At 53.5% G+C, this 27,825-nt stretch overlaps 9 protein-coding genes across 9 annotated transcripts; 4 read left to right on the forward strand and 5 right to left on the reverse strand.

Moving 5' to 3' along the window:
• Positions 1 to 595: 595 nt before the first annotated feature.
• Positions 596 to 1,697, forward strand: BO70DRAFT_90859 (CFEM domain-containing protein). The gene is made up of 3 exons (XM_025548838.1): positions 596 to 781; positions 868 to 1,000; positions 1,131 to 1,697. The coding sequence occupies exons 1-3, from the start codon at positions 695 to 697 to the stop codon at positions 1,514 to 1,516; spliced, it is 606 nt and encodes a 201-aa protein (XP_025397560.1). The 5' UTR covers positions 596 to 694; the 3' UTR covers positions 1,517 to 1,697.
• Positions 1,679 to 2,668, reverse strand: BO70DRAFT_339987 (uncharacterized protein). Its single transcript, XM_025541266.1, has 3 exons — positions 2,451 to 2,668; positions 1,942 to 2,373; positions 1,679 to 1,868 (listed from the first exon to the last, which is right to left on the reverse strand). Exons 1-3 carry the CDS (start codon positions 2,586 to 2,588, stop codon positions 1,803 to 1,805), a joined length of 636 nt encoding a protein of 211 aa, XP_025397561.1. The 5' UTR covers positions 2,589 to 2,668; the 3' UTR covers positions 1,679 to 1,802.
• A 154-nt stretch (positions 2,669 to 2,822) lies between these two features.
• BO70DRAFT_388538 (non-specific serine/threonine protein kinase) lies at positions 2,823 to 9,992 on the forward strand (the record flags this gene model as incomplete). The annotated part of the gene is made up of 8 exons (XM_025545992.1): positions 2,823 to 3,573; positions 3,666 to 3,711; positions 3,796 to 4,157; positions 7,267 to 7,295; positions 7,353 to 7,470; positions 7,539 to 7,686; positions 7,742 to 8,696; positions 8,756 to 9,992. The coding sequence occupies exons 1-8, from the start codon at positions 2,983 to 2,985 to the stop codon at positions 9,990 to 9,992; spliced, it is 3,486 nt and encodes a 1,161-aa protein (XP_025397562.1). The 5' UTR covers positions 2,823 to 2,982.
• Positions 9,993 to 10,898: 906 nt separating this feature from the next.
• Positions 10,899 to 12,796, reverse strand: BO70DRAFT_339993 (putative l-fucose permease; the record flags this gene model as incomplete). The annotated part of the gene is made up of 6 exons (XM_025541267.1): positions 12,533 to 12,796; positions 12,359 to 12,459; positions 12,090 to 12,307; positions 11,662 to 12,006; positions 11,358 to 11,588; positions 10,899 to 11,293 (listed from the first exon to the last, which is right to left on the reverse strand). Exons 1-6 carry the CDS (start codon positions 12,665 to 12,667, stop codon positions 10,899 to 10,901), a joined length of 1,425 nt encoding a protein of 474 aa, XP_025397563.1. The 5' UTR covers positions 12,668 to 12,796.
• Positions 12,797 to 13,924: 1,128 nt separating this feature from the next.
• On the reverse strand, positions 13,925 to 17,144 carry BO70DRAFT_363768 (endoplasmic reticulum calcium ATPase). Its single transcript, XM_025543651.1, has 3 exons — positions 16,753 to 17,144; positions 16,505 to 16,662; positions 13,925 to 16,434 (listed from the first exon to the last, which is right to left on the reverse strand). The coding sequence occupies exons 1-3, from the start codon at positions 16,868 to 16,870 to the stop codon at positions 14,116 to 14,118; spliced, it is 2,595 nt and encodes an 864-aa protein (XP_025397564.1). The 5' UTR covers positions 16,871 to 17,144; the 3' UTR covers positions 13,925 to 14,115.
• A 1,479-nt stretch (positions 17,145 to 18,623) lies between these two features.
• On the forward strand, positions 18,624 to 20,642 carry BO70DRAFT_354182 (14-3-3 adaptor artA-like protein; the record flags this gene model as incomplete). Its single annotated transcript, XM_025541854.1, has 9 exons — positions 18,624 to 18,679; positions 19,191 to 19,212; positions 19,422 to 19,429; positions 19,499 to 19,545; positions 19,609 to 19,628; positions 19,690 to 19,701; positions 19,790 to 20,064; positions 20,135 to 20,222; positions 20,283 to 20,642. The coding sequence occupies 9 exons, from the start codon at positions 18,624 to 18,626 to the stop codon at positions 20,640 to 20,642; spliced, it is 888 nt and encodes a 295-aa protein (XP_025397565.1).
• Positions 20,643 to 21,274: 632 nt separating this feature from the next.
• Positions 21,275 to 22,870, reverse strand: BO70DRAFT_363773 (eukaryotic translation initiation factor 3 subunit J). Its single transcript, XM_025543652.1, has 3 exons — positions 22,571 to 22,870; positions 22,381 to 22,460; positions 21,275 to 22,309 (listed from the first exon to the last, which is right to left on the reverse strand). The coding sequence occupies exons 1-3, from the start codon at positions 22,587 to 22,589 to the stop codon at positions 21,602 to 21,604; spliced, it is 807 nt and encodes a 268-aa protein (XP_025397566.1). The 5' UTR covers positions 22,590 to 22,870; the 3' UTR covers positions 21,275 to 21,601.
• Positions 22,871 to 23,160: 290 nt separating this feature from the next.
• aspf22 (enolase acuN) lies at positions 23,161 to 25,616 on the reverse strand (the record flags this gene model as incomplete). Its single annotated transcript, XM_025546757.1, has 6 exons — positions 23,161 to 23,515; positions 23,579 to 24,019; positions 24,086 to 24,425; positions 24,507 to 24,563; positions 24,640 to 24,772; positions 25,425 to 25,616. 6 exons carry the CDS (start codon positions 25,614 to 25,616, stop codon positions 23,161 to 23,163), a joined length of 1,518 nt encoding a protein of 505 aa, XP_025397567.1.
• A 341-nt stretch (positions 25,617 to 25,957) lies between these two features.
• Positions 25,958 to 27,742, forward strand: rpt4 (proteasome regulatory particle base subunit RPT4). The gene is made up of 4 exons (XM_025540409.1): positions 25,958 to 26,394; positions 26,478 to 26,864; positions 26,926 to 27,382; positions 27,445 to 27,742. The coding sequence occupies exons 1-4, from the start codon at positions 26,178 to 26,180 to the stop codon at positions 27,563 to 27,565; spliced, it is 1,182 nt and encodes a 393-aa protein (XP_025397568.1). The 5' UTR covers positions 25,958 to 26,177; the 3' UTR covers positions 27,566 to 27,742.
• The last annotated feature ends 83 nt before the right edge of the window (positions 27,743 to 27,825 follow it).

Genomic DNA, 27,825 nt, shown 5'->3' on the forward strand with positions numbered 1-27,825 from the left:
AAGACCAAAGGGTAGATAGATAGGCTGGAGACTTTCATTCCTCCATCTCCGGGGTATCACAAGCGGTATCTTTCTTCTTACTATTGGTCTGTTGCTTTTGTAGTTGGTGGATGGGATGGCACAGCGGCATGCAGGTATAATGCATCTATGTCTCCGTCCGGCGTCCACAAGACATCCGGCGGACATTATTTGGCCCCCCTTCCCCATCCCCCTTGATGATGATGCCGCCGCCGTTGGCCGTTCTATCCCGGTGCCGGTGCTATTCTCCCATGTGCCGACACAACATGACAGGTCGTGGAATAGAATCAAAGATCTAGACTTTTTTTTTTTGTTTTGTTTTGCAGAGGCAAGGAGTTTCAAAATGCAAGTCGACTCCTGAGACCCTGGTACCACATAGCTTTCCCCTGGTGGTGCCTTCCAAGTGAGAGTCCTCCGTACAGACGGACTGCCTCGCCGTGACGCGCCTTCTACTTTTGAACCCTCCGTCACGTTCATTCCGCCCTCTTCCTCCTCCTCTTCTTCCTCTTCCTCTTCTCTTCCTCTTCCCTCGTCTCATCTTCTCAGCCCCCTTTCATCCACCGATTCATCATCAACTCTCCTTCCCGGCAGGTCTATCAGTGTAAAACAGCTGCATCGGCTGTCAACACCGTTCTATCCTACTTGACTGCCCCCCTTGACATCCTCAAAACCCAACATGAAGCTTGGCCACGTCTCTGTAGCGCTCCTGGCTGGCTTAAGCCCGGTCGTGGCTCAAGGAATGGAAAGCCTTCCAGCCTGTGCTGTAAGTGTTTTGTATCTGTTCAATGCTACTGCCATCGAACCTAGATGCCAGCCCACTACACTCCGTACATGGCTGATCAGCAATAGAGAGACTGCGCTACCAATTCAATCCCAAAGACATGTAAGGCTATCGATGTCAACTGTATTTGCTCCGACAAGTCTTTCATCACTGGCATTTCCTGCTGCGTTGCCAATGCATGCTCGCAACAAGACCAGCAATGTATGTCCCGACCCCTAGCCCGCGAGCCTTCTCCTTCCTGCATTTGGCGGAGTCGTTCTCTACCTCGTGGACTCGGTGAACTGTGTTTACTGCATTGTTAAATTTCGCTGACCCTTGCCCCAATTCAAAGCTGCACTCACCTTCGCACAGCAGATCTGCGGTGGTGCTGGCGTAACCGATCTCCCCCAGAGCGCTAGTTGTACAAGTGGGAGCATAGCGAGTGCCACCAGCGCAAATACAACTAATGCAACCGAGCTACTTTCGAGCACTTCTGCGACCCCTTCCTCCACTGCTGCTAAAAATGGGACTGACCTTAACGCCCCTGGCAACGCTTCAGCAAATGCCACCCATACCGGCTCCAACACCCAATCGGTGAGAACCCAGGCAGCTACTGCGACCAACAAGAACGCGGCAAGCACTTCAACTGCTAGTGGTGCTGCTGGTGTAATTTCAAAAGGAAAGGATACTGGCTTCGCTGCAGTCATTGGTGCGGCTCTCTTTGCTTTGCTTGCTTAGAAATCGCCAAGTCACGACCCTTGTTAGGTGATGTAGCGAGCGAAGTCGAATATCGATTCACCCACCCCAATTTGTGGAGATGGAGAGCATCTTCGATTTCCTATGAAACGTTTGGTATCCTGAAGATTGAATCGATGTCGAATCAGTCGGGCCAGTGATTTTAATTGCTTGACATGTTCATTGTATGTATCATAGGGGTTTCAAGCCTGGCATCTCTTCTATTGTCTCTATGTCTATGTACCTAGTAATATCCACATTATTGCGGATACCGGATCCCGGGTGCGTCCTAGTGATCATGTTCCACGAATCGAGCAGCTACGTCCTGTCTCTCTTCCCGGAGTGTGAGGAAGATCTATTGATAGTTAGTGCATCATATCCCAGACTACAAGCCCCGTAGCGTTTTGAGGGCAATGGTCGAGACTTACCCATAGCCAGAACATCATCTCCATGAAACCGTATGTAAACACCACCCTGTTCTTCAGCTGATCCAGACCGGACGTAGCTACACCCGCGGACCCATAGCTGCCCATCACACTGGCGGCATCCATCCCCCAGGCCGACGGCTTGCTCTGGTAAATGAAAAAGGAGACGGCGAAGAAGAGACAGAAGCGAGAGGCGGATAGTATGGTCCAGATTTCCGAGTAGAGCGTGACCAGTCGGGCCAGGACAGGATTCGTGCGCATAGCCCCTGCAGAGGGGAAGGGGGACTGCGTTCTTGCGGCATTGACCATGGCAAGGACCTCATTGATCTGGGGTACCTTGGTCACGAGGATGAGGTCGACCAGAGCCTCGAGGACGAGGAGAACACCACAGAGCGCGAAGGGAGATTGAGGGCGGGAGAGACTCGGGGAGGCATCCTGATTGCGATGACAGGGTTGTTTTGTTAGCAAGCCATGCGACTTTTGGAGATAGGGGGCGCAGACGGTGTACAAACCAGGTTCAGAAACTCGCCCAGCATGAACACAACATCCGACTCGGTGACAACCTCCGGCGATCTTGTCAGGTAGACCGCAAGCACAAACAGAAACAGGGCATGTGCCTGGATCAGGGTCTTGGACGAAAGGAGACCCATGCTAGCGGATTCGTCTCGGCGGCGCAGACGGGCGACCAGCTGTTATTCTTTGGAGGAGCTCTCAGGGCGTGTGGTCGTGGAACTTATCCGGTGCATCAAGAAGTACGGAGTATCTACCATGGGGGTTTTCCCCTTGCAGGCCCGGCCGGGTGGGGCTGCGCGCTGCTAACTCCGATAGACTCCGCCCGCCAAACGATCGCGGCAACAGACCTGTCATTCTTCATGCGATAGAGGCCAGGATTTGGCACAGTCCTCCCAGAAGCCCTCCCCGATCCCATTGACCATCTCGACCCGGCCTTGAATCTGCCAGCGCCCTCGCTCTGCCTCCCCCCGAACCCGCTGCTTATACGACCGTACTCCTGGATGCGACATTCGGACCGCGCTCACTGACATCATGGCCGAAGTCACCTTCAACCGAGAACGCCATATCAAGTATTTCCTGCGATGTCTCAAGACCTTCCTCCCGAGCTTATATACCTCCAATGACTCCAATCGAATGCTCCTTGCCTTCTTCACCGTCGCGGGTCTAGACCTCCTTGGCGTCTTGCAGAGCAAGACCACCCCCGAAGAGAGACAAGGATATATCAAGTGGATCTATCACTGCCAGGTGCCCACGGGGGGGTTTCGAGCGTTCACCGGAACGGATTTTGGGTCGGAGAACCGCACACCCGAGAATGAAGCCTGGGATCCCGCCAACGTACCGTCGACTTTCTTTGCGCTGGTGGTCCTCGTTATACTGGGTGATGATTTGTCGCGAGTGAAGCGGGCGGCGTGTCTACAATGGCTCCCTCGGTTGCAACGCGACAATGGAAGCTTCGGTGAGGTGCTTGGTCCTGGGGGGGACATTGAAGGGGGCGGCGATCTACGATTTTGCTGTTTTGCAGCGGGCACCCGGTATATACTACGAGGGAAAGGTGGGAGGGACGTGGACGATATTCGGGATATCAATGTGGACAAGTTGGCCGCATTTGTTCAGGCCTGTCAGGTAAGCGAGGTCCTCTCAAGCCGTTGGTGGGCCATGCGCGCCGTCAATGGTCTTCCTTGGAGACATGACCTATGGGCTGAGACACTCTCCAGGCATACGATGGCGGCATGGGAGAGGCGCCCTTTTGTGAAGCGCATTGTACGTCTTGTCCGAGATTTTCTGTTCCCTCAAGCTGAAAAGCTCTTGGCTACAGGGTGGCTGTTGACTCACTATACATTGCAGCGGGTCACACATACTGCGCCATGGGCGCTTTGACATTTTTGGGTCGGACGGCGAAGACGCAAACTTCACCCCCAGTTCTTTTACCGGGCGCAGTAGAATTCGAATCCCTGGTCCGATGGCTAGTCGCCAGACAGACGGCCGAACTTGGTGATACGGAAGAATCAGACGAGGAGGACGGCCCTAAGGTTGACGCAGTCCCAGAACCACTGGCCGACGAAGAACTCGATATAGACGCAGGGCTTGATAGGCTTCCTCCTCTAACACCGCCCACGGAAGAGTCTTTACGATATGCCGGGTTCAATGGACGCTGTAACAAATACGCCGACACGTGCTACTCGTTCTGGAATCTAGCGACTTTAGCTGTAAGGGATCATAACCTGCCGGCGTTATGCTAGGATGACGGGCCGAACTGATCATTTCTGGCTAGATGATGGACCGACTACCTTTGGTAGACGCCGTTCGAAATCGACAATATCTCCTTGGAAAGACCCAACATATTATCGGTGGGTTTGGGAAGGGGGTCGAAGAGCCGCCAGGTAGGTCCAAGCAGCCGCGTGGCTCTTTTCCCGGTTGAGCCCGTTCACTGACGGGTATCCACAGACCTCCTCCACTCCTACTTCGGAATGGTTGCGCTCGCATTCCAAGGGGAAGAAGGACTAGATGGAGTTGACCCAGCTCTGTGTATCAGTCGCCGGGCAGTGCGGCATCTCGAGTCTCTCCCCTGGTGGTAAAACTAAGAGAGGGGGCAGATACAGGTTGTGAGATGAGTGGCGGGGAAGCCCGGGCTTCGAGTCAAAGTGCAATGAAGTTTATGAAGTTTGTCATATACCCTAATTGCGCTACCAGGTTTATGGATGATCTATAGTTATGTCAATGCTTGTACAGACGGCAGAGATGATCTCGAAAACAAGTCACAGATGCGATGCCGATGCCCCATTCGTAGGAGCATCATACGATTCGTTTCCCACATTGTATCTATCTAGCTACGGCGTACCCCGGAGACTATCTACTAGATATGTACGGAGTACGAGATATTATCTACCTAGCAATATCCTTATGAAACGGGCGGGAAAATCTCTACTCGATCTGTGGGAGGCGGCGGCCACTAGAGGGGGACTAGGGAGGCATGTCATAATACACGAGACCCTATCAGATCATCACCTTGCATCGGTTTCACCGTGCTTTCTCTCGCGGATAGGGGGGGGGGGGGGGTCGCCCGGCAAATTACCCAGGAATGAAGGCACAGCAGTAGGTTGACTAGATACATACTATCTACTATCTACTATCATGTGGCAAGGTAGATACAGCATGGATAAAATACCATCTACTGCTAGGCTAAGCTTCCGGTTTGTCCCTGAGCTGAGGATGCCGATGACGGACAGGATTCAGGGGGTGTGCTCCACCACTCCATCCCGAGCCGGGGCACCTCTGACTCTGGCTCTGCGATCTGTGAGAGGACGGGTGAACTACTCACTCTCTAGGTACTCTCCAGGTAATTTTGGTGTATGGCAATAACAAACAGTAACAGCAACAACTCCGGTTGCACATACATTGAATGTCCGATGGCGTCGTCTCTAAAAGCCTGTCACAAACAGCCATATTCTGTAGTGGTACATGGGAATCCGGGCTGGATGGCCGTAGCCAGTTCGAAATTAATGCCCATGATGTTGATGGCGGACCCGAATTAATTTAAAATGAACGGCGTGACAGAAACGGCCCACGTTTTCTCCCGGCTAGAAATGGTGGCGGCGGGCGGCTAAGAGCAGATGCTAATAAATAACAAGAACAAGAACAATCACATCATCATTAGAATCACCCCCATTGTTTAGATATCACCAGGATGGCATCAATTAAAAGCACCTTCTCAACAGCGGTATTCTACTGGGAGAGAGAGAGAGAGGTGTTTGGGGGGGGGGGGGGGGGAGGTATCTACATAAAAAGCATGAAGAGACATTGATGTCATTTCTATCTATACTTGGGTATTGTAGCCGGTGCTGCCCAGTAGCACACTGAAGTAGTACTATCGAGTCAGTGAAGGACAGCGACCATCGCCAAATTCAAGACCGATGGCGAGGATCCGAAAGGGGGATGTTCCGATTCCGACACCAATCTAGATACTTTAACTACTTACTAGTAGTGGTAGGAGTGCGGAATAGCAGTCGCACTTGCCAAGTTAGCAGAAGATGAAGGCGGAGGGAGGCAAGTGCCCGACCAGAAAGGAAGGAAGGCACTGAACAAACCAGTACACCAGTACCCAGTACAATCCTTTCCTTTGTATTCCTCTTTCTCCCTCCTCCTCGACCTGCTTTCTACCTTCATCGCTTTGGGTGTCACATTCGTTTTATCCTGGTCCTCCCCTCCCTCCCCCCCCACCTTCCTCCCATTCGGGCCCATGCACGCCCCTGCCTGTTGTCGTCAGTGCCAAACTCCGTCTTCCATCATTATTTCTTCGTCACCACCACCACGTCTCTCTGCTTGCTTGCTGGTCGGCTGGCTGAACTGAGACTTGCCTGCCTGCCTGCCTCCTTCCTGCTCATTCATATCTACTAGTACTGTGTATTGATTGCCCAGGAACCAATCCAGTCCATTAATAGTCGTTTCCACTATATCCGTCCGTATCGACATTTCTTTTGGCCCGGTTGCTCACTACCTGGTATGTGTTTGCCTTTCCCTCCTGAGCTCCCCCTCCGTCCTCCTCCTCCACCACCACCACCATTCCTGCACTTGGCCGTTCATAATGTCGCATGCCTTTCTAAATCCAAACTAATTTCCACCTGGCTTATGCTCCCTCTAGCCGATTTCTTATCTGTTTGCCCTTCTGCATCCGCTCCTTTCCCCGAGATATTGCGGTTCCGAGCTTCCCACCGACGGAACCACCTACCAGCAGCAGCTACTGCTACTACGTCTTCCTCATCCTACATTCTCTCGTGCTTCAGATCCCGAAAGACGCCCGCCCGCCGTGAATAAACATCGCCCTTCATCGCATAATCTTCCGCTGCGCCCAACCATTGCCTCCTTGTTTCGCTCCTTTCCGTTTCTTCCGCATCGGCGTCAACTTCGAGCCTCCTCTTCTTCCAACTAGACCGGTCTCTGCGGTCTCTCCTCCTCTTCCTATATACTTCGCTTGGTTGGATGGCAACCTCCGGCGATTCAACCCAACAACGGCTATCCACGACATTCGAGGACACACGTATCCCACCTCCGCGGACTTCCCCAGATAGGCGGAGATAATCTAAACACATGCCACCTCCTAGGTCGAGAGCGGAGGTCCAGGCCCAGAAACAAAAGGAAAAGGTGTGTATCTGGCTTCTGCTGTCTTGGGACTTGACGGTTGTACAATGCACATGGCCCAGCCTCTCTTTATCCACCACCCCATTGCCTGTTCTTTCCAGACACCATCCCGGCATTGCGCCCCTTTCTCCTTGTATATGTGTGGGGTGATTGATTTACTAACTTTGCGCGCCATAACAGCTTGCTCAGTCATATAATGCATTGTTAGAGTAAGCACCCACCCATCACATTCTTTGCTACAAATACTAATGCCATCGTTGCACCAGAGAATTCTCGTCAAAGGATCTCCGGACCGTAGGAAATTATACTCTCGGGCGACTCATTGGGAAAGGTTCCTTTGGCAAAGTCTATCTTGCCTCTCATAAGCTCACCAATGGCTCCAAGGTATGCGCGCCGACTGAAAAACACAAATCACCCTGGTGTCGCGAGAGGCTGACCATAGATGTGCAAAGGTTGTCCTCAAGTCATCAAGTAAAGAAGACAGGAATCTGGCGCGCGAGATCCATCACCATCGCCAATTTCTCCATCCCCATATCGCCCGCCTCTACGAAGTCATTGTGACGGAAAAGCTGGTTTGGCTTGTGCTCGAGTACTGCCCAGGTATGTTGCGGAGCACAGTCGCACGTGTGGTTAGACGTTAATCACACATGTTCAGGTGACGAACTATACAACTACCTCCTCCGACACGGTCCACTAGCAGTCGACAAAGTCCAGAGAATTTTCACGCAACTTGTGGGGGCCGTTGCTTACGTTCATAGCAAATCTTGTGTTCACCGTGACCTGAAGTTAGAGAATATCCTGCTCGATAAGCATGAGAACGTCAAACTTTGCGATTTTGGATTCACTCGGGAATATGAGGGCAAGGCGAGTTACCTACAAACGTTCTGTGGAACGGTGTGCTACAGCGCCCCGGAGATGCTGAAAGGCGAGAAATACGCCGGTGAGAAGGTCGATGTATGGAGCTTGGGCATTATTCTGTACGCCTTGCTCGCGGGAGAGCTGCCGTTTGATGAGGATGACGATCAGGTTACCAAGGCCCGAATTCTTACCGAAGAGCCGGTTTTCAGCGATAAATTCCCCGACGATGCGAAAGCCCTCATCAACCTTCTACTGTCGAAACGGCCTCTCATCCGGCCTGGCTTGGATGAAATCCTCGCACATCCATTTCTTGCTGAGCATGCCCCCGAACAGCTAGTGATATTGAAGATCCCACGCCCGTCAGCTTTCTCGACCCCCTTGGAAAGGACGACTCTGCAACGCATGAAGAGCGCGGGTGTCAACATTGATGAGGTTGTTGAGAGCGTCCTTTCTCAAAGATGCGACCCGCTTGCCGGCTGGTGGGCATTGCTGATAGAAAAAGAGCAACGGAAAGAGCAAAAAAGGGAGCGCAAGCGACGCGAACGCGAAGCGGAGGCCAAGAATATACGGCGCTTGAGTGCAGCGAGCAGCCGGTTGGAAAAGATCTCAGCCGCACTTGTGGAGGTCGACGAGGAGGGGCATGCCTCTGCAAATGTACCTCTACATGAACGAGGGCGAAGGGACCGGCGAAGTCTTCCCTCTCAACTTGCTGTCCCGGAGTTACCGATGCTCCCTGAGCCGGCCCCCATGCAGTCCCCCGATTCCAGCAACCCCCGCCTCCAATTGATAAGGACTCGATTCGTTCCGCTAGTTCCACTCGGCAGCGTCCACCACCCCCTCCAAAGGACCAAGCACGACGGCCAAGCACGTTACATGTGAGTGCTTCGCAGCCTGAATTAGCACAGCACAATGGCCTATTCAGGCGTCGGACCAGCCGCCGCCAGTACCCGATTATCAGCCAGCTGGCCTCATTGAAACACTGGTTTGTGGAGTCTGCAAAGAGAGCCAAATCTCCCCACGCCAAATCATCTGGCGGACAAGGAGGGCATCGCAAATTTCTGTCGGAGAAGCTTAGTCCTGCAAAGAGCCAGGACGCAGGGAAAAAGCCCACCTCGTCATCTGGACCCGTTGCGCACCCGGGCGACCTGGCAACGCCCACGCAGATCAAGCGCTCATCCAACGCCAGCAGTTTAGCCCCAAGTAGTGCTTCATATCCCAACAACCGTCACTCATTCCCTCGCCAGCAGCGTCCCTTGAGCACCAGCCAAAACCACCGCAATTCTCTTTCACCATCTCCAATCACCCCGAGAGGCTCCTACAGACGATCTTCTGCGGGCCTGCGTGGCCGCAAATCCACTTCCTCTTCCGTGTCCTCCATCCGCAGCATCCACCACACTCATACTCACTCTAAAGCGTCGTCTGTTTCGTCAAATAGTATTGGATCCGCGTCAACCCCGACGGCTAGGATATCGAAATCCCCCCATTCCTCGGTCAAGGTACTTCCCACGACACCAAGCGCCTCTGCCCGCTTTCCTAGCAATATTCGTCTTGTTCGAGGTACACACAATGGATTCCGGGACCTGGATGACCATAACGGAAGGATGAATTCGATGTTCAACGAGGCAGCCCCGACGCCTCTACTCTATTCCCCTTCATCAAGTCTCGTGTTTGCGCGTCGTAAAAGATCTGCTTTCAAGGGCCCTATGATCCATACAGCCAATCTCATGGTGTCAGGAGGTATGACCGGCCCAGAGTACCCGAATGGTGATTTGGGTGTGGGGGGACCCGCGGTGACTACTACGACCCGGGCTACCGGACGGAAAAGCCAGATCATCGAAGAAGAGGAAGACATGGAGGAAGATATTGAGGAAGTGGACACATTTGAGTGCGCGGAAGAAGAGCCAGGCTCGCCAGTCGAGTTCATGAGTGCCGAAGAACACCCTTCCACGGATCATACTGAGGAGTTGCCCGAGCAGACTCGCAAGCCGACCTTGGCTCCTGCTCCAGAGCTCGACTCCAGTCCACGTCCGCCGCGTTCATCCTCTTAGAGAGCAAGGCCAATAGCAACACCCACAGAATAGGTGGGGAGTATCAGACGTCTTGGTATTACTGCTCTGAAGAAAGCTAACTCAAGCACGAAAGAACGTCGAAACCAGAGCATCAGCAGCAGCCATAGAATATGGAGCTTTTTTTGAGTATATTGTTAGCATTTTCGATACATTGTTTGTCCTGCACATTTATACCCCTTTTTTCGTGTCTATATGGAGTTAGACCTTCTTGGACAGTGTTGCGCAAAATAATGATGGGATGATGAGCTAGAAGCCGTTTGTACACCATGCCATCCCCTCTTGCTTTCTGTCCTTTGGTTCCCCCTTTACCCTTTTTACCAATATTTATTCACCCCGAAGAACCGAGAGGTGTGCCTTTTTTTTTTTTTTAATTTTTCTACCAGGCCATCTGATCATGCACAATCGCACATTTCCTTTCTGTGTATTTGCTCCCCTTCCATTTATCTACTAACACCCCCTTCACATCTGCTTTAATGTCTTTTTTGTCCGTCGCTGCACACTTTTGAAGATATCCCTTTCTCCACGGCTGCAGTTACCATTCTCGTCTTCTGATTTTGGGGGGAGGTGCCTGGCAAGGCTGGTCCTGGGTTAGGCACGAGGAATGATATCCTGTGAACAACAATGCAATGTTCGATTCGCCTGCAATTCGTTGTGCACCGCTTTCAAGCCTCGACTTTGGATTGTGTACATGTCCATTTTTGTTCAAATAGACTAGAAATTTTAACTTTGTACTGGTATCTATCTATCATTCTATACCAGATATATTAGACCATGGTCATATTGAGCTCGTACGTAGAGGGCACATACGCCCCGAGCATCCCTGGACCCCAAAAAGAAAACAGTACATCAAGAACCGTGGAAGTCAAGCGATTGGTTGACTGATTATCATTTCCCAACATATTCCTTCTGGGGCAATGTGCTCACTTCCGTCAATCCGCCACCACCCTCGAGGTCCTTTGGAGCTGCATCGTCCCCCCGAAGCCCGATCTCACTCGATCCAACCTTATCAGCCGTATCACGATAAGCGGGCACCAGGTTCACCGAAACAGCATACGTCCATGCAACGACCATGAACATGGTTGGAACAATCATGGCAAACCCCGTACTGTTCCGCATATCAGCGACATGGCCCAGGATCGGAGGTACGATAGCGCCGCCACAGACGCCGCCAACAATAAACCCGGAGCCGCGCTTGTAATGGCGACCAAGACCGCGGATTCCCAAGGCGACAATCGTGGGAAAACAAACAGATTCAAAGAAGAAGGCGCAGAAGAGCATTGCTTGTGAAAGAAAACATGTTAGTCTGCTGCAACAACGCCAACGGGCATGTGTGCTCAAACATACCTATACCGGTTCCATCCCGCTGGGTGATAGACGCGGCAATGAAAGCCACCGTGCATGAAATGTATGCCAGAAACACCCATCGAGCCTTGAAGAATTTCATGATAAGGGCCCCTAGAAACCGGCCAAGAGCAAAAGTTCCCTGAGCTCCAGCAAGGTATTTGGAGCCGGTAGAGCTGGTCGTACCGGGCCAGGTGTCGGTGACATAGTTGATAAAGTAGCCTGCAACAGCAACTACACAGCAGCGGATCAGTCAGTCCCATGGGATGCCAAAAGCAATTTCATCAGAAGCCGATACTATACATACCCTGGGCACCGGTATATGTGAACTGCGCAAGCGTGGCATGAAACAGCTTGTACTGCTTCCAGAATGGCTTATCGTGCTCCCCAGCATGAGTTTCGGCAACCTGGAATGCCATGTCTTCATCAGTCACCTCGGGGATGGTCGACATGAAAAAGACGCCAGCGAGAACGAAGACAAAGATGCCAATGGCCAGGTAAACCCATTGTACATGCTTGAGGGCGTCGACATCATCCTCAGTGGAGGTAAAAAAGACGTATGATGCCAAAGCTGGGGCTACACAAGTGCCGATGCCATTGAAAGCCTGGGCAAGATTGATTCGGATCTCTGCATATTTCGGCGGACCGCAGACTGAGGTCATCCTTGTCTTTAGCGCATTCCCTCCCTTTTCGATGTCCGACACCCACTGGAAGAAAACAAGGGACTTAACCTACCAGTTAGGTACGGATTGGCAGCTGTTTCCAGTGATCCCAGGCCCGAGCCAATGACAAAGGTGGCCGCACAGAAGCCCCCAAACGACCGATGCAAGCCCGCGGGCCACATGCAGAGAGCTCCAATCCCATACAGAGTCAATCCGAAGATAAACACGGCCTTATACCCAAAATGACGGAGTATGTAGTTTGCGTACCCCAAGGACGCCAGTGGATAAGCCCTAGCGGTTATGAGAGGGATGATCTGAATGGGGAATCATTCGAACACTCACCCAAAGTATGCCGCCTGAAGCCCCGAAGAGCGTGTCCGGGTAATATGCAGGGTATTCTGGAAATGTTTGTTGAGTGTATCCAGCAGGCCATAAGCAAAGCCCTGCGGGCAAAGATATGCGAGGTTAGCAGTCAGAATTAGGCCAAGATCTGCTTGCTCTGGCTGAACGGCTTACCCAGAGAAAGAAAAGGATCGTCACGAGAGTCAAAGGCCACAGACTCTGACGCAGAGTAAGGGTGGCGGCAGATGTGGTCCTGGTGTTGTCGATGCGGACCCCGGAACGATTCTTGAGGAAGTGTGAGAAACCCATGGTAAGAGATGATAAGAAATGAGAGGTAGAGAAAGCGTCTGAGGTGGCGAGATTGAAAACGACGGTGAGTAAGTAATGAGGATGATGTAGAAGGTCAGGTAGGTCTAGAAGGAAAGAGAGGACGAAGTGAAGGCAAGGCGAGAGAATAAATAAGAAACGGACCGGGGGGGGGAAGGCCTGAGGAAGAAGGCGCGAGTGTATGCCTGCGTTGATGGCCTTGGTGTTGGTGGCCTTGAGGGCCTCGAGGGCCTTGATGGGCCACTTCTTCTTCCACTCCTCTCTATCTCATGACCTACTTGGCTGTGAGCAGCACCACAGGATAAATTGATCGCACCACGGCTAATCGGTCGTCGCCTTCTCCGTGGAATGAATGCCTCCTTGGACACAGCCAAGACAAACTGCTATAGACAGCTGACTCCAACATGCCCAATCGCTTGGGTTGTCTCGATCCACCGCAGTCTGCACAGACTTGCGTTCCCTTTCCCCGCAAATGGTCCCTGGCAATCAGGCTAAAATCCCGCACGCAGGGTCCTACGGGGCCCTGCAGGGGAGCCGAGGTCATTGTAACGACGAGCATCGGTATGCATGAGGCGTAGGTGCTGCTGGGGTTGGAATGCGACGATCGCTGCCATCTGCAAACACCGGGGGGTCGATTATTCCATGATCGAAGACAAACAGAATGGGATGGTTACACCTTTACAGGAAGGAAGGAATGGATAATGAATTTCCACGCAGACGGGCACATTTCATCGCTTCGTGGTTCTTTATACTATCGGGACATCCAACGTGTTACATACATGTGACCAGCCGTCCAGGCAGAACAACGTTGGAGGGCCAAGATCTATATCTATCATCAACACGCCCATCGACATTCAAGTCGTCACTTCATCACCCAGCGTCTACGCCCTCTTGGGCTTCTCGGAAACGCCATTCTGTTCAATGGCTCCTGCGGGGACGTTGGTGTACAGGGCACGCTCCATCCACTTCAGAACCTCGTCGATGAACCTGGTTATCTAGTCAGCCACGGAAGGTTCGAAGAATGGGGCGGGAGAAATAAACTTACACAACCGGGGCACTGATGGCCAGAACCGCCTTCCACTCGATCCAGTCCAAGGGCAGGATCGAGAACAAGCCTTGCAAAAATGGAACATACAGGATCGCGAAGTGCAACGCCATCGACAGGATAATGGCGAAGACCAGCATCGGGTTCTTCCAAAGAGGGAAAGTAAGGAGAGACTCGCTGGACGAGAGAGCGTTCATGGCGTTGAGCATCTCAATGACAACCAGGATGGAAAGAGAGACAGTGGACGCGGACTTCGACATGTCGCTTGCGAACATCTCGCAACCGATCTCAGGGAACTGGGAGGAGCACTTGTGGAAGTGAGACTGCATGCCAAGTTAGTAAACTGTGTGTTAGGTAAAACCATTTCGAAAAGATGTCGGGTCTTTCATACCAGTTGCCAGAAGGTGATCTGAGGGCCCTCGGGGTTGTAGACAAACCACCAGACATAGCCAAAGACAGTAGCCGCCCCGACGTATGTACCAATCACCATGTACCTGAAAAGGAGCCAGCCGCCGACCAGAGGCTCGTCGCGCTTTCTGGGAACCCGTCTCATCACGTCATGGTCGGGAGGGTTGAAGGACAGAGCTGTGGCAGGCAAACCGTCGGTGACCAAATTGACCCAGAGAAGCTGCACGGGAATCAAGGCTTCCGGCATGCCCAAGGCGGCGGTCAAAAAGATCGACACGACTTCACCGATGTTCGAGGAGATGAGATAACGGATGAACTGCTGGGTGTTGCTGTAGATGGAACGTCCCTCTTCGACGGCCACAGTGATAGTTGCAAAGTTGTCGTCAGCCAAAACCATATCAGCGGCAAGCTTGGCAACATCAGTTCCTGTTCCCATGGCCACACCAATATCTGACTTCTTCAAAGCAGGCGCATCGTTGACACCGTCACCCGTCATAGCGACGACGTGACCCTGGGATTGGAGGATATCAACCAGCTTGGACTTGTGGCTAGGCTCGGTACGGGAGATCAAAGACACGGTCTTGGCCGCTTCGAGCTTCTCCGCGTCGGTCAGACCATCGAATTCCCTTCCAGTAAGACTCTTGCCTGTAAGATCCTCGCCTTCGCGGAAGACACCAATCTGACGGCAGACTGACTCGGCGGTGTTCTGGTTGTCGCCAGTGATAACGATAACCCGAATACCGGCCTCCCGACATTTCGTGATCGAGGCGGCAACCTCAACCCGGGGAGGATCAAGCATACCAACAAGGCCGATAAATGTCATATTCTGTTCCAATTGAGCGTAGTCCTTCGAGGTTTGAGCGCTGTGCAAAAGAGGGTTGTTGCCAACGCCATCAACGCTGGCCAGAGCCATCACGCGAAGACCGCGATTTCCGTACTCCACGACCTCGGCGGAGACCAGGTTTTGGTGTTCCTTGGTGAGTGATACACGGCGCCCATCGGCTCCAACGATAACTTGGGAGCAGCGCTCGAGGATAGATTCGGGGGCACCCTTGACCAGTAACTTCTGTTCATCCTCGCCAATAAGGACGGACATGCTCTTCCGGTCACGCGAGAATTCATAAGTTGCCTTCAAGGGAAGGCGAGCTTCGTAGTGCGCACTCGCAGCGTGGAGTCGCTGGGAGGCGGGGAGGCGTAGCAACTTCGCATTAGTAGCAGCATCTTCGGTGCCAATCTTTTCGACCAAGACACGCAGCGCGCCCTCGGTAGGCTCACCGATACAGGAGAAGTGTCCGTTCTTCGCATCATGGGCCAGAGTTGCGCTGTTGCAGCGAGCCATGACTTCGGCCATTTGCCGAACAGTGGCTGAGGAGACGGCGATGTTCTGGAGTTCCGTGCCACGGCTCAAGAGTCTACCCTCGGGCGCAAAAGTGGTGCCTTCAATGTCAATCTCCTCAAAACCGCTTCCAGAGGGGCTGAGATAAACGAGCTTGTCCGCACTCATTTGGTTGGTAGTCAGAGTTCCGGTCTTGTCGGAGCAGATCACACTGCAGCTACCCAAAGTTTCCACGGAGGGAAGCGAACGGACCACTGCATTTTTCTGAGCCATCTTGCGGGTGCCGAGAGCGAGACAGGTGGTGATGACAACGGCCAAGCCTTCCGGGATGGCTGCCACGCCGAGAGACACTGCGATCTTGAGATAGTAGATGGCTCCCTTGCTCCAACCACCGTGAGACGGATCGTTGAAGTGCTCAATGTTGATGAGCCACACCAGAATACAAATGACAGTAATAACCTTGGCCAACATGTCACCGAAGTCATCGAGTTTCTGCTTCAGCGGGGTCGGCTCGGAGATCTGGGAGGTGATGCTCTCGTGGATATCACCAATCGCAGTGGATCCACCAGTCAAGACCACAATGGCTGTAGCGCGTCCATTAACAACAGTCGTGCCCGAAAAGAGCATGTTGGTCTGGTCCTGCTTGACAGCTTGTTTGTCGTGAACGGTCCGGGCGTCCTTGCTCACACTCTCACTTTCACCGGTCAGGATGGCTTGATCGACCCGGAAGCTATTACTGTGGATGGCAAGCAGTCTGCAGTCAGCTGGGACGCGGTCCCCAACTGCAACATGAACAATATCTCCGGGGACCAGATCCTCCGCCTTGATGCGCTGGGTAGTACCGTCGCGGACAACCGTAGCTTCGTTCGCAGAATATTCCTGAAGAGCAGCAATGGCCTTCTCGGCATTGCTCTCTTGGGTCACACCAACCACGGCATTCAGAATCAGAATCGTCAGGATCTATAAGAGTAGGGTGTTTGTTAGTGCCTCCCCTCGACGCGCCGACCTTGGAAGCTTCGCGAGGACATACCACAACGGGGTCAACGAAGGCGGACCAGTCATCGCCTTCTTCGAAAAGCGCCAAAACAAAGGACACGGCGGCGGAGCCCAGCAGAATCAAGACCAGCTGGTCCTTGAACTGTTCGAGCACAAGCTGCCAAAGAGGGGTCGGGGGTTCTTCCGCAAGGGCTAAAGGTGGAATCGATCAAACGTCCGGGTCAGCATCTGGTCTCGACCTCGCTGGGGGGGGGGGGGGGAACAACAAGGTTGGCAACATACCGTTGGGGCCATGGCTTTTTCTCGATTGAGAGACCTGGCTTTGCGACAGACCAGAGTCTTCTTTGACACTGAAATGGTCCAGCACTTCCGCTGGGGAAGAGAGATAGGAATGCTCCATATTGGACCCCAATGAAACCGTGAGGTGACCAAGATGGGGAGCAATAGGGAGGAGGGAAAAGAAAGAGAGGAGAGAGGGACGGATCGGAGAAGGGAAGAAAGAAGGAGGAGGCGGAGCGACGAGACCGGGGAGATAACCCAGATCAAGACATGGACGCCAAGTGGCCGGAAGCTTGGGACCTAAGAGTAGCGGTAATATAACAATAATTAATCAGTCAAATCAGTCAGTACTTTTTTCTGGTCCCCAAAGCCAGGAAGGATCTAGAAGAGGAGAGAGAGGGAGGAGGCGGAGTGAGAAAGAACCAAGTAACTAGCGGACACTGTTTATCTAATGATGCGGGCTTCGTCCGTTGGTTACATTTTACGGTACGTACATAGTACGACCTGAGATGCTAGTATTAGTAGTACTGACCGACTGAGGGTTGAAGAGACGAAAATATTCGATCAATACTAGAATGATTTGCCTCTTGGGGCTGTCGGGGAACCGTGAACCAGCGGCGGCTTTGTCAGGTACTAACTATCCACGCTGCCACTCAAAGTCTCCAACGTGTTCTCTTTTTTGGTGGTCTGCCAGTCTGGATCCATCATTATTGCCGGTACCAAACCGCAGGGCTGAACCGTACCGTGACCGTGCTTCGTGCTTCGTGCTTCGTGCCTCGAGTCGGTGCCAGGGTCAGGGCCAGTGCTTCCCCCATGTTAAATTAGGTAGGTGATTTAGTGAGAGGAACCCCCCCCCCCCCACGATGGTTATTCAAGGCAGGTGTCCCTGTCTATGTATGTTCTCTACCCCGTACATGTGTCTACTTCTAGATACTAGCAGCTAGACAGAATACCTAGATAGTTACGTACTTTAGTATCTGCTGGAATCTTTCCCGGGGGGGGGGGCGCGTCTCTCCACCGCTCGAGGCATAACGATACCGTACACTCCACCGCGAAACGACGCTGCCTTGCCCCCCGAGATAGCAGGACTCCGACTGGGCCACTGGAACCACTCGTTCCATGTAAACCCGCAAGTCATCCTGGCTTCTTGGCCCTTTTTGGGTTGGGGCTGCACAACCGTGGGTTGTGATTTGTCTTCTACTGATCCGCCCCGGGAGGACTGACCGCACGGCTTCTGGCCATCCATCCATCCATCCATCCACATCATCACCAGCATGATGACTACGTAGATATTTTCCCTGGAGTTGGTAGCTAGCTGTAGCCCTGTAGGGCAGAGGACCCCGTGCGATCGATTCCATCATTCATACCCTGTATGTCATAATCGCGTCCGCCCTGTGTGGCTCCTCTGCTGGAGTTCTTCTCGTCGGCTCCGTAAGTACTCCGTACACAGGACGGTATGGTATTCAACCCACCGCTGGATCGAGAAGGAATCTACGGACAAGGCGTGCAGGATTGCGTGGCCACAAACTCCCCAACGGAGACGACCTCGGATAATAAATAACAGTGCTTGTCACCTTATCGCTGCATTCCCCAATAGTACCTGCGGCGCTGTCCTCATTATCATAAGCATTATTTACCTGGCGCTCAAGACTATAGTCTCGTGCATGCTGGGGGACGATGACGATCATCGGAGATACGGAAGATGAGAAGGACGTATAATAATAAATAATAGCACTATGTAGTAGTAGTATTTCACCAGTTGGGCTGGCTTTTGACCAGAGCCACCAGACCAGACCTTATATTGGTTCAAGTGAGCAGCAGCACCCGGAGTACGGAGTCTCTCTAACATAGTACTCCGTACTGGGTGGAAAAATATGGGTGATATCACATTAGCCGCCCTACTGTTTCCATTCATCTTTTGCATGTACCTGTAAGTCAGTATGTCTGATCCCGAGTCGCTCTCTCGTGATTGCTCTTATATTATCTTTCCCCTTCCCTTTTTCTTTTTCTGAGTTTTCTTATCGTCCACTGCTATCTACTTAGTAGTTAACCAAGGCCGTACCCCGTACAATGCGATTATTACTGTGTAAGGAGGGAGGGATTACGTCATGGTCCCGTGACCGTGCAGGCGCGGGCAGGTGACCCGGGGGTGGCTGAGTCACCTTTGGTCTGCCTGAGGTGTAGTTAGCCGCTGGCAGAAGCAAACGGCGCAAACAGGCGAGGCGCCCGCTTCTCGCTAAAGCTGGCTGGCCGTCACCTTCACCGTCCATCACTTGTTGCTGTTAGGATCACATCTGCCAAACCTCTCGTGATTCCCCATCCTCTTTCCATCCCATTCCCCGTTGTCTCGTGCTCTACTTCGGTGTCTCGCACCTCGCTTCTTCTCCAGCTTCCTCTTCCAACCCACCCACCGTCTTCCCCAATCCTCTTATCTGCATTAGATCGCCTACTATGACTTCTGAGGTATGTTGTCTTCCCCCTCCAGCCTGACCCCTCTCCTCGCTCTCGGATTACGACACTGCCCTCGTCGCTCCTGGCGTCGCCCCAGCCGTGGCTGTCTAATCCCTGACCGCGTCTGCTCCCCGCTCATGTATCTTGCTTGCAAGACTTTTGTGCTGCTTCGTCGCGATCGATCTGGACTTGGCTAACTGCTACCCCCCCTTTACTTGCAGCGTGAGAAGTAAGGATCCAGACCCCGTCCCGACCAAGTCGCCAACAACAGCAACACTGACACCTCACCCGTTTCTAGCAAGACTTTCCTCGCCCGGCTCTGCGAGCAGGCTGAGCGTTACGATGGTAAGACGCTTGTTTGAGCCTCCTGCTGTGTTGAATTCACATGCTGATCCCTACCGTCTACAGAGATGGTCACGTACATGAAGGTCAGTAGCCGCCTGTCAGCCCTCACACTCTGGAAGAGCACAACCGCTAACTGTTTGACAGGAAGTCGCCAACGTATGTCCCCCTTGCCTTCCTCTGACCAGAACCCCCTTTCCGTAACCCCTTCCCCCTTTACCCACTGGTCGGACTGACCCCGCACCAGATCGGAGGCGAGCTTTCTGTCGATGAACGTAACCTTCTCTCCGTTGCCTACAAGAACGTGGTCGGCACTCGCCGTGCCTCTTGGCGTATCATCTCCTCCATTGAGCAGAAGGAGGAATCCAAGGGCTCCGAGCAGCACGTTTCCATCATCCGTGACTACCGCCAGAAGATCGAGACCGAACTCGAGAAGGTCTGCCAGGATGTCCTCGATGTTCTGGACGAGTCCCTCATCCCCAAGGCCGAGACCGGCGAGTCCAAGGTCTTCTACTACAAGATGTAAGTGCTCCGACTTCCATGTTGATAGACCGATGTGAAGAGAGTGGGGCTGACGATCGTCCGCGCATAGGAAGGGTGACTACCACCGCTACCTCGCTGAGTTCGCCTCTGGCAACAAGCGCAAGGTCGCCGCTACCGCCGCCCACGAGGCCTACAAGGTACGCTCGTTGGATCTGTCCGCTTGACCCGTGAACCACCTAGCTGACGGCCCATGATAGAACGCTACCGATGTCGCCCAGACTGATCTTACCCCCACCCACCCCATCCGTCTTGGACTTGCTCTCAACTTCTCGGTGTTTTACTACGAGATCCTGAACTCCCCCGACCGTGCCTGCCACCTTGCCAAGCAGGCTTTCGATGATGCCATTGCTGAGCTTGACTCGCTTTCGGAGGAGAGCTACCGTGACAGCACCTTGATCATGCAGCTCCTGCGTGACAACCTTACTCTGTGGACCTCTTCCGATGGTAACGACGCCGAAGGCGCCGCTGCCTCCAAGGAAGATAAGCCCGAGGAGGAGTCCGCTGCCGCCCCCGAGGACAAGGGTGAGGAGACCAAGGCCGCCGCCCCTGAGTCCTAGAGGGTTGGATTCCAGTTCTTGTTGTATCAAAAACAGGGTTGTGTCCTCGGCGTACCTACGTGGGCGCGCGAAATACTTCCTGGAAGCGCTTATGAAGGTCTGTTTTAGCTGCGTGACTGGTTTGGACCGGCACATATCTTCCACTTGTTCGGGATCGTGTGGGTCGGCCGGCGGAGTTTGATATTTGGAGAGCGAAAAGGGGCTGAGTGGAATTTACCTCTCTTTTATTCTCTCTTTATTCCCACCCCAGCAAGATACAGTGTCTTATTTCGATTTTATTCACCCCCCTGCCCCTTTTCCCGATTTCCCTTTCTGCTGTTGCGCTCGCACGTGTTAGAGCCTTAAGCTTCCCCAATATCTCAATCAAAGTAGCCAATTCTGTCAATTCCCAGTGGGACCCGTGCCAAGCAGGTACTCACTCGTATTTTCATGTCTTGAAACACACATTCCATCCGGGCTCACCTGACCACCGTAATGTCATGCCTTGCCTTGCCTTGCCTTACCCTGCCGACGGGCCCTTTCCCGCCCTAGAACCTGGCTATCTTCAACTAAGAACCAACAGGGTATTTCCATACCTTCCCACCTTGTCGTCCGCCACATAGTGTTCTACTGTATCCGTAGCATCGCCTACACGAAAAGGATCCGCGCTGTAACCGCCCAATCTGCAGATGATGGAACGAGCAATTTCAAGCAAAGCAGTCTGCAGTCTCTGTACTCGCGCGATAAGAATATGCTACCAGATATACGAAAGATATATCAAAAGCCGTATGTGAAAGCAAGTAAAGAAATATGCTGGAAAAGGGGGGAAACGTTTTAAGACGGATATACAAAGATGAACATGTCAGAAACATGTAAGGACCGGTCTAGCAAAGAAAAATGCAAGAACAGGGGAAGGGAAAAGGTGTGGTGTGTAAGCGAAGAAAGATACTGGAAATGAAGAGGAACAGAAGTCAACAAGATCACATGAAGTCATCATCACCCAGTCCATCGTCATCGTAAGAGGTGGAATCGACCTGGTTCTCTCTGGTCGTGACCAGGGAAACCTTGGTCTTGGCGGCCTTGCTCTTCTTGTTGCCCTTATCGGCGGCACGCTCCTCCTTCATCTTCTCGTTGCTGAGGGTCGACAACGAGGAGGCAATTTTCTTGACATCCTGGCTGGACAGATCCTTGACGAGCTGCTTGACGAACTCCTGCGCCCAGATGGCATACTGCGGCTTCTTGGACTGCACAGTCAACAGGGGGATGAGGGTGGAGGTGACGCGGGCGAACTGGTCCTTGGTAGCGGGCTTGAAGAGAGGCATGGCGGAGAGATCGACCGACGAGGTCGGGTCGGCCGAGTCGCTGATGACGACGGCCTTGGGGGCGCCGCGGTTGCGCATACGGTTCAGGTCGATATCGCCAAAGAGGTCCTCGGCGTGTTTGAGATCGGCGTCCTTCTCGGTCTTCGCAAGACGGGCTCTGCGCTCAGCCTCGTCCTCTTCGCTCTCGTCTTCAGCATCCGCGTCGGCCTGCGCCTTCCTTGTGGCCTTGCGCTCCTGTATCCGGGTTGCCTTGCTCTTCTTGTTCGCAGCGGCCTCGGCATCAGCCTTCGCCTTGGCCTCCGCGGCCTTGGCAGCCTTCTCGCGCTCTACCTCGGAGTCTTCGGCGGCATCCCAGGAGTCAAGGACCTGAGTGAAAGCATGGTGGCGTAAGTGTCCAATCGTTTGTTTGCTAGGCACCGGGGGGAAAGAAAACTCACATCCTCATCCTCTTCGTCGTCGAACTTACGGCGGGCAGCCACAGGAGGGGGGCTGACGCTCCTCTCCTCCTCTTCATCATCTATAGGAGATAATTAGTGTTGGTGGCCAACAGGAAAGGCCACTCTCTTCAATGACGGGAATCCCATCCATTGTTGGAGGGGCCACAAAAATCCCAGGATTCGGACTTACCCCACTTTGAAGGAGCCATGGCGGACAAAGTTGTCAAGGACGGAGCAAAAATGGGCAAGCCGTGAGATGTCTGTCTGGAGGGACTGGTCGTGGAGCCGGTGAGAACCGTAAATCCCGGCGGGAAGGACTGAGTTGGGTGAGATGCTTGGTCAAAGAGGGATTTTGAAGACCGAGTGGCTGATCGGATCCCGTGGGGCATATGCGGCGAGGTCACGTGCCGGCGCGGGTTGCTGATGCCCAAACAGGACGACGCCTACGGACCAGATACAGAGCAACAGTCATCCCACCCCGAGTGCTCCCCAAGATATTTATCCAGGGTGGGCATACTACTAATAATACGGACTACGACCTGCGGTGCACACGGATCTCCCCCGCGCAAGCCGGTCGTGGTTCTTGCGCTTCAGGGCACCCCCGAGGGCAAGTCAGGGGAAGGATTTTGAACTGGAAAGGTTTTCATTATATGCCACTAAATTCATTTGACTGGCCTATCAATTCGTCATCATAAGTCTTCATCATTTCTGATGTTTTGTAGCTTGTTTCCTGCCCAATTATCCCCGCGAGACACTAAATATATGGTTGCGGAATTGCATTTACAGGTTAACAGCGGTGCGGAACTTCTCGCCGGCGTAGACGGCGTTCTCGCCCAGCTCCTCCTCGATACGGAGGATCTGGTTCAGCTTAGCCAGACGCTCGGAACGGGCAGGGGCACCGGTCTTGATCTGGCCAGAGCGGAGACCGACCGAGATGTCGGCAATGGTGACATCCTCGGTCTCACCGGAGCGGTGGGACACCATGACACCCCAGCCGTCGGCGTAGGAGTCCTTGGCAGCCTGGATGGACTCGGTAAGAGTACCGATCTGGTTGACCTTGAGGAGGAGAGCGTTGCAAGACTTGAGCTCAATGGCCTTCTTGATACGCAGGGGGTTGGTGACGGTCAAGTCATCACTGTCAAGCATTTATTAGCCTCGGGATCGCTCGTTGGCCAGGGTCCAAGATCAGAGTACATACCCAACAATCTGGAAGTCGGAGGTCTTGTAGAAGTAGCTCCAGGCCTCCCAGTCGTCCTCAGCGAAGGGATCCTCAATGCTGACGATGGGGTACTTGCTGGCGAGCGACTTGTACAGGTCGGCCAGCTGCTCGTAGGTGAGCCACTTGGTGGGGTCGCTGTCGGGGTTCTTGAAGTCGAGGTCGTACTTCTTGGCATCGGTCTTGTAGAACTCGCTGGAGGCAACATCCATGGCAATCTTGATCTTGCCGGTGTAGCCGGCCTGCTCGATGGCCTCGGTGATCAGGTCGAGAGCCTCCTCGGCAGTCTGGATATCGGGGGCAACACCACCCTCGTCACCAACGTTGCCAGCAGACTGGCCGTACTTCTTCTTGGCAAGGGCCTTGAGCTTCTGGTAGACCTCGGCACCCTGGCGAAGACCCTCGGAGAAGGAGGGAGCGGTGCTTGATCATGTCAGTATGGATCGCGGATGGATGCAAGCCACTCAGCGTCAAGGAGTGACAACTTACTCGGGAACAATCATGAACTCCTGGAAGGCCAGGCGACCACCGGCGTGGGAGCCACCGTTCAGGACGTTCTGGAAGGGAACGGGCAGGACGTAGGGCTTCTTGGTTCCGGCCAGGTCGGAGATGTGAGCGTAGAGAGGGATGCCCTTCTCGGCAGCACCGGCCTTGGCGATGGCCAGACTGACACCCAGGATGGCGTTGGCACCGAGGTTGGACTTGTTGGCAGTGCCATCAAGCTTGTTGAGGAACTCATCAACCTTGGACTGATCCTTGACATCAAGGTTCTCCTTGATGACAGCGGGGGCAATGGTCTCGTTGACGTTCTGGACGGCCTTCAGGACACCTTATCGAAGCACTCGACATTAGCTGACTGACCGGGGCAGATGAATTGGGGGAGGAGGGGGTTTGGTGTTTCACGACTTACCCTTGCCACCCCACTTGGACTTGTCACCATCACGGAGCTCGTGAGCCTCGTGCTGGCCTAAATGGAACTGTCAGTAACTCGAACCGAGAGGAGGACAGGCGAGAGAGTGCCTGGTTGGAGCAAGACCACTGACCAGTGGAGGCACCAGAGGGAACGATAGCGCGGTGAAGGCCAGTCTCGGTGACAACGTCAACCTCGACGGTGGGGTTACCGCGGGAGTCGTAGACGGAGCGGGCGTGGATCTTGGAGATAGGCATGTTGAAGGACTGGGGGAGTACGGATCAGTAAACTGGAGACTGGAGAGAGAGAACGGAAGAGGGCGGAGGGAGACAAGGCCCAGATATAGGAAAGACGGAGCAGGAAAAAAGAAAACGCTCTGGACTGCCGTTGGGTGTGCAGTGTGCACTAGCAGCGGGGGGAGGTGGTGGTGAGCGTTCACCGAGGACCCAAAAAGAATGGGCGGATGATGGCACCCAGGTGGAGAGCTCCGCACGGCGGTTTGGAATGATCTAAGGATCTTCTGCCGGGCAGGAGTGGATCAATCGAGCCGGTGTGGTTGGGAATTGAGGATTGGGGGTTGGTAGATATGAATTGCCTTACCAGAGATTGGGGGGGGTGGGAGAAGGTGTGTGTGTATGGGTTGTAGGAGGGAAGATGGATGGATGGATGGATGGATGGCGGGGTTGGTGTGGTGTGGTGGGCGGCAGAGGGGTGGGGGGGGGGGGGAGGGGAGGGGAGGGCAGGGGATGGGAGGAGACGATACAGGGACTTACCAGAGAGTAGTACTACTACACTGGAAGGTAGAGAAGAGGTCAATGAGAACAAAATTATAATAATGACAGGATCGAGGAGGAGAGGCCAGTAAATAAAGCCGGCGCAGCTTCTCGTGCTCGGGATGGTGGGGCAGCCAAAAGTGACGCTCCCCAGCGAGATCTCCCGCGTACCCTCGGGGTAAGGCGGGTGTTGCTTGTTGCTACCTTCTACAAAGTACTTGTCGTACGGAGAAGCAGAAGGTGACTCGGGAAGTGCCTCCTGTCCATACCCGATCTGGTCCATCAGGTAGTCCATGTAGTTCATCAGTCCATACGGCTGAGAGTCAATAATAGCCATGTTGTTCTGTAGGTATATGCAACCAAGAGGTAGTAAGTTCCCCGGGTTTCCAATCCCGACCATATGCCAGGCAAGAATTGCTTCTATAGAGCAGAGACTTGAATCCCTACTTGTGATCGCCTTACTGCGTACTATTGTAGTCTTGCGGAGTCCCCCGAGAGCACATCATCGGGACTGGAATCTTCCATTGCGTAATGGCGAAAACGCCCGCGGCTAGCTCTTCGACACCTTACCGCCTTACCGGATAATAGATACTGCGGAGACTCTCCGGGCAAGTCGCCTGATCCTCCAGGCAGCATATATTCACGTGATGCTCCATAACATCACCGCCACGGTGCCTGGTCATGTGACGCGCGTGACCTGGTGGCTCCTGTGAGCTCCTCGACAGCTCTCCGAGCTGGCAGCAGTCAGACCCGATACCGTCAACTCGCCTCGCCTATCCCTTGCCCCATACCTCTGCATCTTCACCGGACCGGGATATCGACCGGGCTTCTTATCGTTTGAAAATTAAACCCTGTTGATTCGATTTGTTTTTTCCGCTTCGCCTGATCGCCTGACATCATGAACGGCGCCAGTGACCCGGAGAGAGACCAGGCGCTCGAGGACTACAAGCGGAGTTTGCTGGAGCTTCGAGAATGGGAGGCCAAGCTCAAGTCCCTGCGAATGGGCATCAAGGACCTGCAGAGAGAATTCGACATCTCCGAAGAGAACATCAAGGCCCTGCAAAGTGTCGGCCAGATCATCGGCGAAGTGTTGAAGCAGCTGGATGAGGAGAGGTGTATGTCCATTCCCGGAATGGCTCGCTTGCATCCCCGCGTGGTGGGCCGGGGTGTGTACGAGCAAAGAGCTGACCAGAACCAGTCATTGTCAAGGCATCATCCGGTCCTCGATACGTTGTCGGCTGCCGCTCGAAGGTCGACAAAGCCAAGCTGAAGCAGGGCACTCGTGTGGCGCTCGATATGACCACCCTGACGATTATGCGAATGCTCCCCAGAGAGGTTGACCCCCTGGTATATAACATGTCATTGGAGGACCCCGGCCAGATCAACTTTGCAGGCATTGGTGGTCTCAACGAACAGATCCGTGAGCTACGGGAGGTGATCGAATTGCCGCTGAAGAATCCCGAGCTTTTCCAACGAGTTGGAATCAAGCCGCCAAAGGGTGTACTGCTCTACGGGCCTCCCGGTACAGGAAAGACGCTGCTGGCCCGAGCTGTGGCGAGTTCGATGGAAACCAACTTCCTGAAAGGTACGCACACCCTCGATGCTGGCACGGGCCCCAACTGGCCTGATTCGCTGACCGGCTCCAGTCGTCTCATCGGCCATCGTGGACAAGTATATTGGTGAGTCTGCACGGTTAATAAGAGAAATGTTTGGATACGCCAAAGAACACGAGCCTTGCATCATCTTCATGGACGAAATCGACGCTATCGGTGGACGACGTTTCTCCGAAGGTACCTCTGCGGATCGCGAAATCCAGCGGACGTTGATGGAGCTTCTCAACCAGCTGGATGGGTTTGACTACCTGGGGAAGACGAAGATCATCATGGCCACAAACCGACCCGACACGCTTGATCCGGCTCTGCTGCGAGCCGGTCGTCTGGACCGGAAGATTGAGATTCCCCTCCCCAACGAGGTTGGTCGTATGGAGATCCTGAAGATTCACTCGAGCACCGTCCAAATGGATGGCGAGATTGATTTTGAGAGCGTGGTGAAGATGAGCGATGGGCTCAACGGTGCTGATCTTCGCAATGTTGTTACGGAAGCGTATGTGACCCCCTCTCCCTTGACGCACCACTCTAGCTATAGCATAACTGACATTGGGATAGTGGTCTGTTCGCGATCAAGGATTACCGTGACGCGATCAATCAGGACGATTTCAACCGAGCGGTGCGCAAGGTGGCGGAGGCGAAGAAGTTGGAGGGCAAGTTGGAGTACCAGAAGTTGTAGTTACTTTACTCTTTGACAAACAACCACAACCGAGTCCCTGAGAACGAGCCGTGAATTTAGAAAGCCATTCAGCTATATCACCCGGCAATGTACACAACCTATCTACCTGTCTGTGTGCCTGTCCTGCACGGGCTGTATGTACCATTAGATACCTCGTAGCCTCGTACTAAAGTAGCCCTAAAATCTATTGGTATTTGGGGGAGATTTCCCCACATCCGAGGAAGAGGCTTCCCCCGGGGGAATAGGACTGGACCCTTGGC

This window comes from Aspergillus heteromorphus, assembly GCF_003184545.1.
Source record: "Aspergillus heteromorphus CBS 117.55 chromosome Unknown BO70scaffold_20, whole genome shotgun sequence".
NCBI classification, from domain to species: Eukaryota; Fungi; Ascomycota; class Eurotiomycetes; order Eurotiales; family Aspergillaceae; genus Aspergillus; species Aspergillus heteromorphus.

What these genes read in the sequence shown, in the direction of transcription:
- BO70DRAFT_90859 (XM_025548838.1), top strand. Translation starts at nt 695, where the DNA reads ATGAAGCTTGGCCACGTCTCTGTAGCGCTCCTGGCTGGCTTAAGCCCG. An exon ending in AAAGCCTTCCAGCCTGTGCT is followed by an intron (nt 782 to 867) that starts GTAAGTGTTTTG and finishes GATCAGCAATAG; the next exon opens with AGAGACTGCGCTACCAATTC. An exon ending in CTCGCAACAAGACCAGCAAT is followed by an intron (nt 1,001 to 1,130) that starts GTATGTCCCGAC and finishes CCCAATTCAAAG; the next exon opens with CTGCACTCACCTTCGCACAG.
- BO70DRAFT_339987 (XM_025541266.1), bottom strand. Translation starts at nt 2,588, where the DNA reads ATGGGTCTCCTTTCGTCCAAGACCCTGATCCAGGCACATGCCCTGTTT. An exon ending in TGGGCGAGTTTCTGAACCTG is followed by an intron (nt 2,374 to 2,450) that starts GTTTGTACACCG and finishes CATCGCAATCAG; the next exon opens with GATGCCTCCCCGAGTCTCTC. An exon ending in AGATGATGTTCTGGCTATGG is followed by an intron (nt 1,869 to 1,941) that starts GTAAGTCTCGAC and finishes AACTATCAATAG; the next exon opens with ATCTTCCTCACACTCCGGGA.
- BO70DRAFT_363768 (XM_025543651.1), bottom strand. Translation starts at nt 16,870, where the DNA reads ATGGAGCATTCCTATCTCTCTTCCCCAGCGGAAGTGCTGGACCATTTC. An exon ending in AAAAAGCCATGGCCCCAACG is followed by an intron (nt 16,663 to 16,752) that starts GTATGTTGCCAA and finishes TTCCACCTTTAG; the next exon opens with CCCTTGCGGAAGAACCCCCG. An exon ending in CCTTCGTTGACCCCGTTGTG is followed by an intron (nt 16,435 to 16,504) that starts GTATGTCCTCGC and finishes CTACTCTTATAG; the next exon opens with ATCCTGACGATTCTGATTCT.
- BO70DRAFT_363773 (XM_025543652.1), bottom strand. An exon ending in ACGACGAAGAGGATGAGGAT is followed by an intron (nt 22,310 to 22,380) that starts GTGAGTTTTCTT and finishes GCTTTCACTCAG; the next exon opens with GTCCTTGACTCCTGGGATGC.
- rpt4 (XM_025540409.1), top strand. Translation starts at nt 26,178, where the DNA reads ATGAACGGCGCCAGTGACCCGGAGAGAGACCAGGCGCTCGAGGACTAC. An exon ending in GGAAACCAACTTCCTGAAAG is followed by an intron (nt 26,865 to 26,925) that starts GTACGCACACCC and finishes GACCGGCTCCAG; the next exon opens with TCGTCTCATCGGCCATCGTG. An exon ending in CGCAATGTTGTTACGGAAGC is followed by an intron (nt 27,383 to 27,444) that starts GTATGTGACCCC and finishes ACATTGGGATAG; the next exon opens with TGGTCTGTTCGCGATCAAGG.